The sequence below is a fragment of the Eptatretus burgeri genome, chromosome 6 (genome assembly GCF_056783735.1).
Source record: "Eptatretus burgeri isolate ZD-2024b chromosome 6, Ebu_testis_v1, whole genome shotgun sequence".
NCBI classification, from domain to species: domain Eukaryota; kingdom Metazoa; phylum Chordata; class Myxini; order Myxiniformes; family Myxinidae; genus Eptatretus; species Eptatretus burgeri.
The window spans coordinates 54,685,930-54,701,142 of NC_140966.1; the positions used below are offsets into that span (position 1 = coordinate 54,685,930).

General features: G+C 42.6%; 2 protein-coding genes across 2 annotated transcripts in view; one reads left to right on the forward strand and one right to left on the reverse strand.

The window, feature by feature from the left end:
* Positions 1-15,213, reverse strand: part of TBC1D16 (TBC1 domain family member 16) — a 116,667-nt gene that overhangs the window by 52,317 nt on the left and 49,137 nt on the right. The window contains exons 6-8 of the mRNA XM_085885126.1: positions 11,331-11,479; positions 10,702-10,836; positions 905-1,091 (exon numbers count right to left, since the gene is read on the reverse strand). Coding sequence (XP_085741252.1) covers positions 905-1,091; positions 10,702-10,836; positions 11,331-11,479 — 471 coding nt within the window. The remainder of the gene's footprint in view (positions 1-904; positions 1,092-10,701; positions 10,837-11,330; positions 11,480-15,213) is intronic.
* Positions 4,305-15,213, forward strand: part of CCDC40 (coiled-coil domain 40 molecular ruler complex subunit) — a 191,596-nt gene continuing 180,687 nt past the window's right edge. The window contains exon 1 of the mRNA XM_085885112.1: positions 4,305-4,393. The gene's annotated coding sequence lies outside the window, so the exon portion shown is untranslated. The remainder of the gene's footprint in view (positions 4,394-15,213) is intronic.

Sequence of the window (15,213 nt, forward strand, 5' to 3'; positions counted from 1 at the left end):
GTTTGGTGAGCAGGGCAGGGTGCCAGACCGTGTCAAAAGCACGCGATATGTCTATGGATATGGCTCTGATTTAATGGCTGCATTGAGGACCTCCATCCATTCTTGGGAGAGCAGAAACAGCATATCTAGGGTAGAGTGGCCTGGTCTGAAACCAAATTGATGATCGTAAATCAGGCCATTGGAGAAGAGGAAGGATTTAATGTCTGTAGCGATGATGGATTCCACAACCTTGCTGATGATTGGGAGAAGGCATTGGTCTGTAGTTGCACGGATCTGTTTTTGCACCTTTTTATGCAGAGCAGTAATGTTAGCCGATTTCCAAGCAGATGGCAGATGACCTTGAGCAAATGAGAGGGTGAATAAAACAGAGAGAGAGGGTGAGCAAGAGCAGAGGAGGAGGATATTGGGACCATACTTTGTGCAGAGTGTTGGTGCTGCTTAAGCAGTCTCCTTGGCTATTGATCACAATCCTGGAGGATTCACCACTCTGCCACAGTATACCAGCATGCTGGCACTCATTTTGCCGACCTCGGAAGGATGACAGGCCGAGTTAACCCCACCTGGTATTATTTCAACAGCTGAGCGGGATTTGAACTCAGGACCCTGGGATCCAACACCCACCACTCTAACCATTAAGCCAACACCAGGCATAAGAGCAGAGGAGCCGGTTTTTATGACACGTGGGTCGATGCCGTCTGGACCGGTTGCAGACTCTGAGTCGAAGTTTGAGAGCAAGCTCTCCACTTTGTCAGAAGAAAAGGACACAGAGTCCAGGGACAGCTGGGTGTGATTAGATAAGGTGGGTACAGAAAGCGATGGGTTTCGGACACAAGATTTTGATGCAAACACCGAGTTTAGGCATTCAGCCTTTTCAAATGGTTGAGGATTTTAGTGTATACCTTACCAGCTGTCTTTCCATGTCCTCGTCACATGGTGTGCTGCAGAAGATGGTGCCCTGCATCAGGCCAACAAAACACCGGAAGGTATCAGCCTCATCAAGAACCTCAGCCAGTACAGGTGCCAAAAGGTCAGACATTCCTTGAGTGTATCCTACTGCTGGACTATGCACAGCAAAGTTCAACAGGATGCACCTGCCAAGAAATACATTATTTAATACATTATTCATGCAGGGGCTAAGTTATAAAAGGCAGCATGCTTACAAATTATCAAAGGGTTTGGGGGTGGGGGTAAGGTAATCATCCACAAAGAAGAAAGGAAGAATAACACAAAATGATTAATAATGGCAGATTGGTAGGAGGAACAGATTGGGAAAGAATAAGCAAATGTACAAAATATCCTGGATATGCAAAGGTGAGTGCATGAGGTAGTTAGTGAAGGCAGCAAATTTAGAAAAAAAATGAAGTGAGTATGAGGCAACGGACAAAGGAAGACGATTCCATGAATGGGAGAATAAGGGGACAATTCCACATATGGGAGAATTTGAGAAAAGGTGCAGAAGATGTAATTCTCACAAAGCAAGGCCACTGGCTTGGATGAGTGGGAAAGGGATGGTGAAGACAGGTGAAAGAAAGATAGACAACAAGCCGGTAGGCGACGAGGGATCCGCTAGGATCGAAGCACTGAATACTCTATCCATACACCGAATTTGAACGTTCCGCCGTCGACGGTTTCCGAGGTCAAGGTCACTTAACATATTCCCTGGTTCACCACCTTTCCGCATTCGGAGGGCTGCCATTCGGAAACTATGAGAGATAGAGGAACGTTATGCTGTCGCGATAACTAGATGGGGATGCAAGGAATAGGCAGGAGTTGGTCTGGTCGCTTTACCTATCATAGAAGCCGCGCTACGTCAGTTACCGTTTGGGTTCTTAAAACGCGGTTTTTCGGCCGCTGCATAGCAACGGGTGGTTGCTTAGCAACGAAACTCAAACTCGCACACTCCCAGCCCATATGGCACCTGTTCGCCAAGTTTCATCGAAATTGGTTTGCTGGTTTGTGCTGTGGAGCCTCGCGTTGCAGAGAGAGTGAGAGAGAGAGAGAGGGAGAGAGGGAGAGAGAGAGAGAGGGGAGAGAGGGGAGAGAGAGAGAGAGAGAGAGAGAGAGAGAGAGAGAGAGAGAGAGAGGGAGAGAGGGAGAGAGAAAACCCGACAATAACGGATATCTAGCGAATCCCAATAAATTGGAGAAAAAAAGGTTGGTAAAAATGGTGAATCGAGGACAGGAGAAATGATTGGACAAGATGTAGGGGACATGTATCCGATGGAAGGAATTGATATCACACAAAAGAAGAAGAAAACAAGGTGTGTTGAGAGACAACAAATGTAGGTAGATGATATTCATGAGAGAAAATAAACATTTACAGTATCTATAGGCTGAGAGAGGTTAGCCAAATGGCAGAGGGTCGAAGGTGAACATACTGCCAAAGGCTTGACAAGGAACAAATGGACATGTGCCAAAAAGCAACAAGCTAATGCAAGAAATCAGACTCGGTGGCATAATGGTTCGTGTGTCTGCCCTGATTCTGGAAGGTCGGCAGTTCAAACCCCGGCCGAGTCATACTGAAGGCTTCAATGGCCTCCTGTATTGAATTCATAGGAAACCTGAACATAGTGTGATTTCCCAGACATGAGCATGCAGTTCCAGAGACAAGAGATAAAGAGATAGAAAATTGAAGGTAAGCAGAAAATTGGGATTTTGTCAGGTTAACAAGGAGATTATTATGAACGTTGAATGATTTGGTCAAAAACCATATTTCGAGTCAGTCATAAGTACATGGGCAACAATGGAGACAGAAAGCAATGAATGATAGGAAGTGTGTCGGAAGGACAACAAGTTGGCCAATGATGGAGTAGGGGTTTGGGAAGAAATGTGAAATCAAAAGAAGATTAGAGCAATGGGTGAGGAAAAAAAAAACAAAAAAAAAACGAAGGATTTAAAATGAAGGAAGTGATAAGCAACAATCAGAAAAGAGCCAAGACAAAAAATAAATAACAGCAATGTGGGGGAGATACGAGAAGACAACACAAAGGGATCGAGTTGGGCAAAGCAAAATAAACAGACTTGGAAAATGAGTGTAAGAAAGGAGAAAACAGATCATGACGATCACTTCTATTGGCTGTGACAAAGGGAATTTATCGTACACTCAAAAAAAACAATTTTTTCAGCCATAATTATTCTGTTGACACTGACAACATCATCCATGAAACCCACATTTGTGTCTCTAGTGCAGATATGAATATTGCAGTAATTAATTGAGAAAAGTGTCACTCCTTTCTTTCACTGCTGTGGCTTTGATTCCCATAACGATTCAGATTGGTGTTATTACCTCTGCCACTAAAGGTGGGAGGAGGTTATGTTTTCACCCGTCAGTCTGTCTATTTGTCGGTTTGTTATCTTGCCAAAACGAAGTTTTTGCAAGATATGTTAGTCAGCTTGTATGTTTGTTTGTTTATCTGTAATCACGTATAAAAAAATTCTGCAGAGCACAGTTTTCATTGGAAATTTTTGTAACTTCGCATATCAGAGGCCTATAGAGGTCCCTTTCAGCGCACAAAATTTTGAAGGTCAAGGTCAAAGCTCAAGGTCACGTCGCAAATCAGGGGAGTCGACGAAACCCTTATTTTTTGAGTAATTTTGATCGGATCGTCTTCAAACTTCATGGGAATATAGTTCATGGTCTGGCGCTCAGCTGATTAATTTTTGGTGGCGATTGGCCTTGATCTTCATATGCTTTTTTATTTTTATTTTTATTTTTTTTTGTCTGTAATCACGTATAAATCACTCTGCAGAGCACAGTTATCATTGGAAAATTTTGTAACTTCGCATATCAGAGGCCTATAGAGGTCCCTTTCAGTGCACAAAATTTTGAAGGTCAAGGTCACTTTGTCGCAAATCAGGGGAGTCGACGAAACCCTTATTTTTTGAGTAATTTTGATCGGATCGTCTTCAAACTTCATGGGAATATAGTTCATGGTCTGACGCTCAGCTGATTAGTTTTTGGTGGCGATTGGCCTTGACCTTCATGGTTTGCGCCTGAGGTCAAACATATTTGACCCCAAGGTCAAATTTTCAAGTTTTAGGAACCATATCGTGTAGTACCTCAAATTGAACACCTCGATGAGTGCTTTCTAGATATGTCAAGCTTGAGACATTATGACGTCATTTGGTGACGTTATGAGGCAAACGCATATTTTTCATGGTTACTCTGTAGAACGATTCTCATCGGAATCTCTCGTAGGCAGATATTCCTCAAGGAGTCACTCCTGGTGGATAGCAGCTCTGTTCACCTCAGTGTGACCTTAAAGAAGTCACACGTGGGCACCTTTTGGCAAGAGCAGGGTGACATTGGTTTTATTTGTTTCTTTGTGTGCAGGATACCTCAAAAGTTTGCAGACAGATTCGGACAAGACTTGGTGGAAACATTGGGCGTGTGGTGAGGAAGAATTGATTCAATTTTGGTGGAGATCCAAATCCGGATCAGATAATTTTTGAAGTGATTGTTCACCATTTAGAGATAGCGCTGAAATGGTATACAGTGGAGCAGGATATCTCAAAAAGTTGTGGACAGATTTGGATGAAACTTGGTGGACGGCTGGGGAGTGTGACAAAGGATGAAGCGATTTGATTTTGAAGATCCGAATCTGGATCCAGATAAAATATATTTTTTTAATTTTCAGAGATTCTTCACCATGAGAGATAGCGCCAAAAATGATAAATAGCATGATATTTCAAAAATGTATTGGGCCAGATATGTTCTACTGAATCTGGCATTGCGTGGCGGAGGTATGCGCTCTACCGAGTGCCCTTCTAGTTATGCAAACATTCAAGCATCTAGTCAGGTCATTTAAACACGAAGCATAATGCTGGGCTCTTTGTTATACGTATAGCCTTTTACAAGAGCACAAAGTTTCATGCAATGTGCACGCTACGTTTACCTGAAAATTTAACAACTGTATATTTGTATTCCACAAAGCAATGAACATCTCAAAGTAAATTCCACATGAGATGACAAAAAACTTCAAGATAGCATAACAATTTAGTTTCAAATATTCCAATGAATAGAATTAAAGTTCACTTCATTGATGCACTTGCTCTGAATATTTAAAAATGTGATAACAAATCGATCATAATAAATGTCAGTGTGTGTCAGTCAGTCCCTCCATCCATCTGTCTCCTCCATAACTCCAAAACCATGAAACCTTGCGGCTCCAAACTTTGCTTGCATTCGGAGGGAACTCCAAGGTGGTGCATGAATGAAAATTGGTTGTTTTGGCTAAAACACACCTTTTGAAGATAATTAACGGCCTTATTTAATTATATCCTTCATCGGGCGCATCCTTGGACAAGTTGCTTTTGACGCAGTCTCAAGGCACATCCTTAGTTACAGCTCCTTGGGGTCTTACTTTGCCATTTTGTTAGGCCTGCTCAACAATGCCTTGAGCGAGAACAAGCTATAACGGTTTACTAATGATAAAGCGCTCAAAATGAGTTTCTTCACTTTCCTCACTGATATCGTCGAATGCCTGATTTTCATACTTACGAATCACTGTACACATCGCTTTTGTAAGTGCTATAATTTTCAAATTAGGAGCTTGAAGCGTTGCTTTCAAATTAGGAGTTGCTGCAATGGTGACAATTTTATCTCAATCCGACAAGTGGTTGGCGGAGAAAAACACGAAAGTTCTGTGCGGACAAACAAACAAACAGACCCAAATGCAACACCTTCGCCGATAGAACTAGAAGGTCACCCAGTGGAGTGCATACCTCTGCCAGGCTGATTAACCTCCGCCATCTTCGAAGATGGATGGAGGTTACTGTTTTCACCCCTTTCTGTTTGTTTGTTTGTTTGTGAACAGTATTACGGAAAAACTCCTCGACGAATTTCGACGAAACTTGGTGGGGGGGGGGGGAGTTAGGTATGGTCCAAGGATCATGCCATTAAATTTTGGACTTGGTCCCCCCCCCCTCCCAACCCCAAAAATTGTTAGAGAAAAAAATTTTTTTTTTTTTGCATTTCTACATGTTTTAAGTGATTTCCAACTCCCCCCCCCCCAAAAAAAATTGAGAACATTTTTTTTTGCATTTCTACATGTTTTAAGTGATTTCCAACCCCCCCAAAAAATTGTTACCCCCCCCAAAAAAAATTGTTCAAGAAAATTTTATTTTTTTGCATTTCTACATATTTTAAGTGATTTCCAACCCCCCCCAAAAAAAATTGAGAAAATTTTTTTTTTTGCATTTTTACATGTTTTAAGTGATTTCCAACCCCCGCCCCAAAAAAATTGTTACCCCCCAAAAAAAGAAAAACTTTTTTTTTGCATATCTATGTTTTAAGTGATTTCCAACCCCCCCAAAAAAAATTGTTAGAGAAAAAAAAAATTTTGCAACAGTTTTTTCAACAAAATTTCGATTTTTTTAAAGCATTTTTACATGTTTTAAGTGATTTCCAACCCCCCCCCCCAAAAAAAAAATGTTGGAGGAAAGAACTATAACTCTCAGCACTGTTGACATCATATTTAATGAATAAGATATAAGGTTCACTTGAGTGACCCAGCAGTATTGGCGGCGGAGGTTTTGCACTCTCCCGAGTGCTCCCCCTCTAGTTTGTTTATGTTTTGTATCCCACTGATAGGCTGGATCTGGATTCGGACCTAAAATAAAATTAATGAGCTCGTTCTTGTCACCTACCAACTCATCCACCAAGTTTCGGCCGAATCTGTCCACAACTGTTTGAAACATCGTGCTATATATCATTTTAGCCCTATTACGCAATGGAAAAAAATCACGTAAAAAAACTTCTCGGATCCGAATCCAGGTTCAGGTTTTCACCAAAATCGAATCAATTCTTCCTTGTTACATACCCAACCAGCCAACCAAGTTTCATTTGAATCCGTCCACAACGTTTCGAGATATCCTGCTATATGTCGTTTTTGGCCTGATATCCCAATGGTGAAGAATCACTTAAAAAATTCTGTGATCCAGATCAGGATTCGGATTTTCATAAAAATCTCATCATTTTGTCCTTGTCACATACCTAAGCTCTCCACGAAATTTCGTCCAAATTCGTCCACAACTTTTTGAAATATTTTGTTCACAAACAAACAGACAGACAGACAGACAACAGGGGTAAAAAAAACATAACCTCTATCCACCTTCGGTGGTGGAGGTAAAAAAAGGTGGAAAAAGTCTGATTTAATGAAATTTTATTCCAGGCTATAAAGGAAGGGGTCTCCAACCTGCGGCCCCTTAGACGGATTTATGTGGCCCGCGGTGCCATATTAAGTTTACATTACAATGCGGCCCGCGATACTGCCAATTTGCCAGGGTCAATGATGAAAGTGTTCTGTAATTTTTATTATGATTTTGATTCATATTAGACACATGTGTTTTTAACACGATTATTCATTTATGATATTCGTTGGCAAGAAAAATATATTCAGCACTAATTTTTGTTTAAATTTCCGCATATTAATTATATATTTTTTTTGTTTCGGAATTTAGCGTCCTTTTTTTGGGTATGGCCCTCCGCCTCCTCACCACTTTGGTTTTGTGGCCCTCCGCCAAAAAAGGTTGGAGACCCCTGCTATAAGGCAACAAATGTGTGTATTTGTGTGTGGAGTGAGGGGAGAGGGAGTGAGGGGAGAGGGAGTGAGGGGAGAGGGAGTGAAGGGAGGGAGAGGAGGAAGAGGGGGGATTCCAGCAGATGTGATGCCCAGCTGAACATCCATCCAAGAATGGCACACACACTGATGAATCCCTCTGCCTGTGAAACACCGGGATGACTGTTTATAGCTACAAATGTCAGGATACAAACCCAGGCAAGACAGCTAAGAGGGAGCATGCGTACATTCCGGCTATCCTAACATGATCGGGTGATTCATTGCTTTATGAAAAGTAAATTGATCCGAGCAGCAGTTCCGACTGCAAAAAATATATAAAAATAAAAAAAAATTGAAATAAAAAGCTTCATTTGGCCAATTGGCACATTCTTTGACACGGTTTTCTCTCCTCAGCCTCCAGAGTTGTATGGTGGAGGAGAATAGGAGGGGGGGGGGGAGAATGCAGCACGAAGGGGTTATAAAAAACAAATATATACACCAAGTTATATTAAAAAAAAAAAATCGCAAATTTGTTAAAATTTTTGGATTTCACTAGATTTTGACACTTATTTTGTTCACCAGATCCGATTCTCAAATCCGACATAATATTTCAATGATAGACTTTAATTAATCTGTGAGAGTAGAGCGCGTTTCCAAATTGAGGCATGTTTGAAGAGGCTGAACCAAATGGCAAATTAGGAACCCCATCGAGGGTGAGCGAGGACTCCAAGGATGTGCCTGATGAAGGATATAATTAAATAAGGCCGTTAATTATCTTCAAAAGGGGTGTTTTAATTAACCCAAACACCAAATTCTCACTCATGCACTTCCTTAGAGTTTCCTTTATATCCAAAAAGCAAAGTTTCTGGCTGCTTGGTTTAAAAAAAAAAGTTTTGCAGTTATGGAGGAGACAAACACACTGACACACACACTTACACATACACACATTGACACACACATACTGACACTAACACACACATACTGACACAGACACAGACACACACAGACACACACAGACACACACACACACACACACACACACACACACACACACACACACACACACACACACACACACACACACACACACACACACACACACACACACACTTTTATTAGTATTGACGGGGTTATGAAAATAATACGAAGATAAGGGAAGACAATTCACGACGAATAAACGGCACAAACCAAGTGGTCAACAGACAAAAATAGGAATGATGGGACATGCAATCTTATGTACAACAGAAATAACGCCAAATCCCAGCAAATGCCGGACTCTCACAATGGAGGGGAACACAACAGGCGAGGACTTGTGACAGGCTGCAGGCTATGACTGCAAGACCAGGATGGTCATGCAGGCTGAGGTGGTTGGTGAAGTGCAGCTCGGGGCGGAAGAGGAGAAGATGAATGACAACGATAAGGCCAGGAGACGAGAAGATCGTAGCCAAGCAGAGGGAGGGATCTCATCCTCCAGATCCTCAGTCTAACTGCTGCGTGATTGCGTGGATACAGCACTTTCTACCTCCGGGACTGCCCTTATGCACGGCGGGTCCCTCTCATTGTCTGCCCGCTTCCAGCGGGCGGTGCTGCCTTTTGGCTGCCCTGCACCTCTCCAGGGCTCCACAGCCGACCTTATTGCCGTGGCCCACAGTCCACTGGCCAAACAGTTTGTGATTGTGTCCTTTGGAGGGCACATAGTGCTTTCCCGTGTACCTTGGGTGTTAAATGCCACAAGTCCTCTGCCTGACCTCACCTGTTACAGGAGGTTTCACACAACACACCCTTACTTTATTCTGCTTTATAAAATTTGCTCAGTGCCTCCTCAGTATAGGTTTTACAAGACGACTTACCTCTGACAATTTCCCTGATACAAGAGAACATCTAACTTACTCGATCAAACAGTCCATACTATTCTTAAGACAACTTAGCTATAGATCCCCCCCCCCCTTTCCACGTAACAATTTTTACACCATGATGGGTCTCGGGCTTGTAATGAGGATTAGGCAAGCACCTGAATCATGAACATGGGAATTAATGTTACAATTTATTTTATGTGCCACATTGGCACAATAATTTTACCCAAAAATAATTTATGATGCTGGAGGTACATCCAATAACCATAGCAAATCAATGAAAAGTAATGCTTAACAAGGAAATTTTCCACAGGAGGCCATTCGACCAATCATGCCTGCACTACACCAACACCAATTTAAATAAATCCAATTTAATTGGGAGGATGGGGTGAGGAGTGGGGATGAGAAAAGTGTGGCATTCTCAGGGACACATCGAGGGTGTTAAAAAAAAAAACTAAAAAAAATTTGTGTCTGCTTTTTTTAAATGTGAAGTTTTTTTGGGGGGGGGGGGTGGGATGAGTGAAGTCATTTATTAGGTTGAGGAATGTACAACACGGCCCACACACTATCCCTTGACTCGATGCTCAGACATCAAAATCAGCACAGATCAGATCAGATGTACACAAACACCCATCCATATTCAAGCTACCTACAAGTCCTGCCAATATCACTGTACCCCTCTACAGTGGCCTGCAAAAGCATTCTACAGAGCTTGCCCAGCTCCAGAGTATATCAATTAGAACGCAACATGACCTTGTCAGAACAGAGAGCCCAATGATGGATGCAATAACACACCAAGCATGAATTTGCAAAATTCACGTTTCTTATAAATTGCCTTGTCACTTGAGTGCAATTTTAGTTCTCATAGGAGCCTCGACAATGTGTACACACACACACATACACACACACACACACACACACACACACACACACACACACACACACACACACACACACACACACACACACACACACACACTAAAATTCAAAACCACACCCCAATGAAATGTATGGTGGAAATGTATCATCGGGTCATGTGTGTGCCTTAGTTGTTAAATGCCATAAGTCCTCTGCCTGGCCTCGCCTGTTACAGGAGGCTTTACACAACACACCCGTACCTTATTCTGCTTTATAAAAGTTGCTCAGTGCTCAAAAGTTGCTCAAGGATGATAAGTTTACAAATGGTGGTAATCTGCCTTTTAAGCACAACAATATCATCATAATAATTAATGCTTCACAATATTAGAGTATACCTAAAGAGGTGATTGCTTGTCAGCAAAAATACTCACCTCATCATCTCCACATTAGGATTATCCTCGCCCTTGTAAAAAGGTTTTCTCCGGTCTGTTCGTACGACATCCCTGTCCACTGTATACTGCACATTTTTCCAGAATTCTTCCTGTTCTTCTTGAGACATGGACAATCTGAGACACACACCACAACAGAAAGAGACAAACCTTCTGTGGTTATTGGTGCACTTTGTAAAAACCTGTTCATTGGGGTTGTCCATGAGATACCTGGGCATGCTTTCATTCATCTCAACCAAGCCACTGCCTGGCCACCTCCAAATTATAACATTGTAAAGGTAAGGATGATAAATAGGCATCCTATAAGTTGTACATTCAGATCTGAATGTTGCTGTGGACTTCATCACAAAAGCCCAGCTGGCTCACAAATGACCTTTATGGTGAAAGTAATCTGCCTTCCCCTCTTGGCCTGGCAAACAGGTTTAGCCTATCTTCCCATTTGACACTCAATTCCACTCTTCTGCAACAGGAGATTTCCACGGAATGTTGATAAATGTAATGCCACACACATCATCCTAACTGAGGGAAATTTTCAATCAAAATCTACCCGAACCACCCTGTAGCTGAACCAGAAGTAAGTACATCACAAAATAAAATCATTTTTGCCCTACCTTTTGCGCTGCAATTCTGCATATTCATTGCTGCCGATCAGACGCAACTTCTCTCGATCTGCACTGCTTGATTGGAATTCATAGGCTTTGAGCAGGAAAGGCCAGACTTCTCCCCGCATTTCTGGGTCCATGCCCGCAAAAAATATCAACTGTGGGGCCAGGACCAGTGAAAACAGTTATGATAAAGAATAATTATGGTTATAATGTGAAAGAAAAGTAACAAATGAGTTAACTTGGTTGAAAGTATCCATGAAAATGGCAAATTATGATGTTGCAAACAAAAATTTGCAAACAACTGCCCCCAGCCAATGAGAGAATGTGTATTAAAGATATTGTTTTCTAAGTTTTTATTATCAGGTCAGGCCAGAGCAAATCTGTGACTTGCTACAGGTACCATGTAAACCTGTACTAACCCTTTTCATGATCGTGTTGTCGGTGACTAAACCGTTTCCCCCACCAGGTTTCTTGGTGAGGAGGGTGTATGGATATGGACACCCAGCAGGATTAAAAACAAAACCTGTCAAAGGGTGGAGGAGGTCCTTATGAGTCAACAGCCCTCCATATCTGGTGCCTGACTGCATCTGTGGACATCCTCCTGCAGTGGGTAACCTTTCCTATGAGGTTGGTGGCAGGATTTGCACTCCAGCCACCATAAAACAATTCACTCCACAAAACACACCAAAACGCAAGGAAAACTGAAAACCCACTCTGTGGGAATACCTGCTGTGCACCTGCCCTTTGCAGGGCAGCTCAACGGATGTCGGGATTGGGCAAAGTCTTCAGGACCCCAATTCTTTGATGATACAAAGAAAATGATAACCTTCCTGTGTTGGATTGCGGCGGTAGTGTATGTTGGGGTGGTGCTGAGGTGTCGTCCACTAGATGGTGGTCCCCTCAGGTTAACCTCCTTTGGGTGGGTGGCTGGAATGTCTTATCCCTAAGAGAAGATGATTTCCTGTTTCTGCGATCATCTGAACTCCAGCGCTTGAACATCAGTATTGCAGCACTCTCTAAGGTTTGGAGACTGAATAGTGGCGAGATCATGGCGGGTGGTTACACCTACTCTTGGTCTGGTCGTCCTGATTGTTACCCCCACACTCTTCAAAGTTTGCATGGACTAGATTCTGGGGAAGATGTCGGTGAGATCAAGCTGCATTGCATCGTTTGGGAATATCAAGGTCTCTGACCTTGATTTCGCAGACGATGCAGTCATACTTGGGGAGAAGCTGGATATCCTTTTTGGAGCCCTTGATGAGCTGAATGAGGAATTGGAGCCACTAGGACAATGGGTTTCCTGCGTCAAAACAAAGATCCAGGCTTTCAATGACATCTTCGATGCTGCCATCTTGTCTGTGCCCGTTTGTGGTGAGGTCATTGAGGTCACAGAGAGATTGACTTACTTGTGAATCATCATTTCCCTTGGCAGTGATGTTCATTACTCTGCATGTTGTGAGCCAAAGCTCAATAGGCATCTGGGTCGGGCCTGGGGAGTTGTAGATTCACTGCATCATGGGGTGTGGCGCTGTCGGTACCTATGCAAGAGGACAAAGATCCATTTCTTCACGTCCTTGGTGCTTCCAGTCTTGCTCTACGCATTTGAGATTTAGACTCTGACAAAGGATCTGAGACGAAGACTTAACTCCTTCAGTACCAGGTCTCTTCAGAGAATCCTTCGCTGTTGTTGGTCAGACTTTGTGTCCAACAAGTGGTTTCTAAGAGAAACTCAAATGAGATTTGTTACCTGTATAGTTCGTAAGCATCAGCTGTGGCTGAATGGACATGTGGGTCGATTTCCTGATGCTGGTCCTGCTCAGCACATTCTCTCAGAGAGGGAGCCTCGTGAGTGGAGAAGGCCAACTGGACGACCACGTGCCTCATGATTGCAGCAGGTTGATTGGCACTTCAAGGAGATGGGGATGGGTCAGACATCTGCCTGGGGGATTGCCAGATGGAGGTCCCTGGAGTTACAACGGAAACTGGACACAGAGACGCGCTGCTCTGGCACATGCACTCACACCTGACCTGACCTGGAAACTCAGAGCTAATCGCAACAGAATTACCTTGTCAACAATCATATTGTCAGTAAAAACCCAGCTGGTTCACCAATTATCTTTAGGGAAGGTTAATTGGCCTATATCATCTGGTCTTATCTTCATGTGATGCCAGTCCACAAACCCACTGTTGGTTTGACTCTTAATGCCCCCAGGGCAACTTGGGATGGGTAATGAAAATGTTACTTATAGATTAAAAGGCAGCATTGCCCAACAAATGCAAAATATAATAAAAACAAAGATGAAAATTTAGAATGTTCACATATTTTCTTGTAAAATAAAATTGCAATATAATATTTTGAAACAAATTATTTGTAGCTCATGGCACCTTCTTATTATGAACCTGCTTGAATGCAGTCATTAATTAATGCTACCCTTATAAAACCAAAACACTGGTCTATGGTTTACAATATTGTTATGTGTGTGGGGTAGATGAAGGAATTTAATAGGAGAGACAGGATCGTATAGAGTTGCTTAGCCCGTGGACGTGTAGGAGACATCTCAATGTAATTAAGTCGGGAGACTATGAGCTTAAGTGTTACGTGTCACCACACGGGGGGTGGTGCGGTGCTAATTAGATATGGATGAGGGATCTCATGGAGGATCTCGTTTTTGCTCTCGGCACAACGAAGGCTACACGATTCTTGTATTCGTGCTGAGGCGATTGGCTCGCGTGGTGAAGCAAGACGCTGGCATTTGGCTCTTGTTTGGGTCGTGAGGAACGGACCCCGAGCCTCATGTATGTCAAATAGCAGGTCGTTGAGGACGATTGACGCTCGAGGCAGATGCATGGGGTCTCTGAGCCTTGATGTTGATTACCGCTCATGAATTGCCTGACGTACGTTCTCCCCGCTGCGAGAGAACGATTTGGCGCCATTTTGGGCACGTCTACGAAGCTCCTCGATTCCACGTTCCATAAGGACCATGCAGACCAAGCCAAGTGCTGAAATAAAAGAGGGATTATTTTTCCTTATTTTATCTGCCCCCCTTCTGTGTGTTTAAGTCTGTGTGGAGGTGCCTCAGTTTGATTTAGATTTAGTTTACCTCACGTTTTCTTTTCATTATTATAATTTGAATTATTGTCATTGTACATATTTGATTATTGTCATTAAATTATCATTTATTTAATTCAATTTGCTTGTGTCCGTGTATTTGTGCCGTTCTGGTGCAGCGTTTAACTGCTTTCCCGTGCATACGCATTAATCTCTGAGAGTCTCGGCTGTAGGCCTCCAAGAGAAAAGTTTGGTCATCCGTCCAGGTAACGATTGAACCCCTGGACACGACAATATTTCATCATGAATCATTAAAAAAAAGAAAAAAAAAGAAGATACTTAAAGCAAAATATTAACTTTGGAATTGCTCTAAAAGTTTGGATGTTTTTACAAACCCCGCTTTCCTTGCAATCACATAGTTGCCAACTCTACCGCTTTTGGCGGTAGTCTACCACGTTTTGTATACGTGAACAGCCGACAAATTTTCTTGCCCAATATTAGCGAAAAATACTGCTTTCACAAAATAATGTCATCAAAATGTTTGATTGATTTTCATGTTGTGACGTAGTTTCTGTCGGCCTTCGGGCAGTTTCCTCGATGTGTGAAAAATCATATCTGTAAGGTCATTGCATTTGATTGGCGATAGGCCGCCGGCTACTGTTCAAAGTACACGGCAGCAAATGACAAATGCTGTCCCACTAAAAGTATTCTTGACCCGCCAAACGTTGGATGTTTCTCATTGGTTGACTGATATGATGTAACTCAGAGCAAAACATTGTACTAATGAGAACCACGTCTGTGCTGCGTTAGCCAAATGCACACGTCGTATGCCCGAGTACA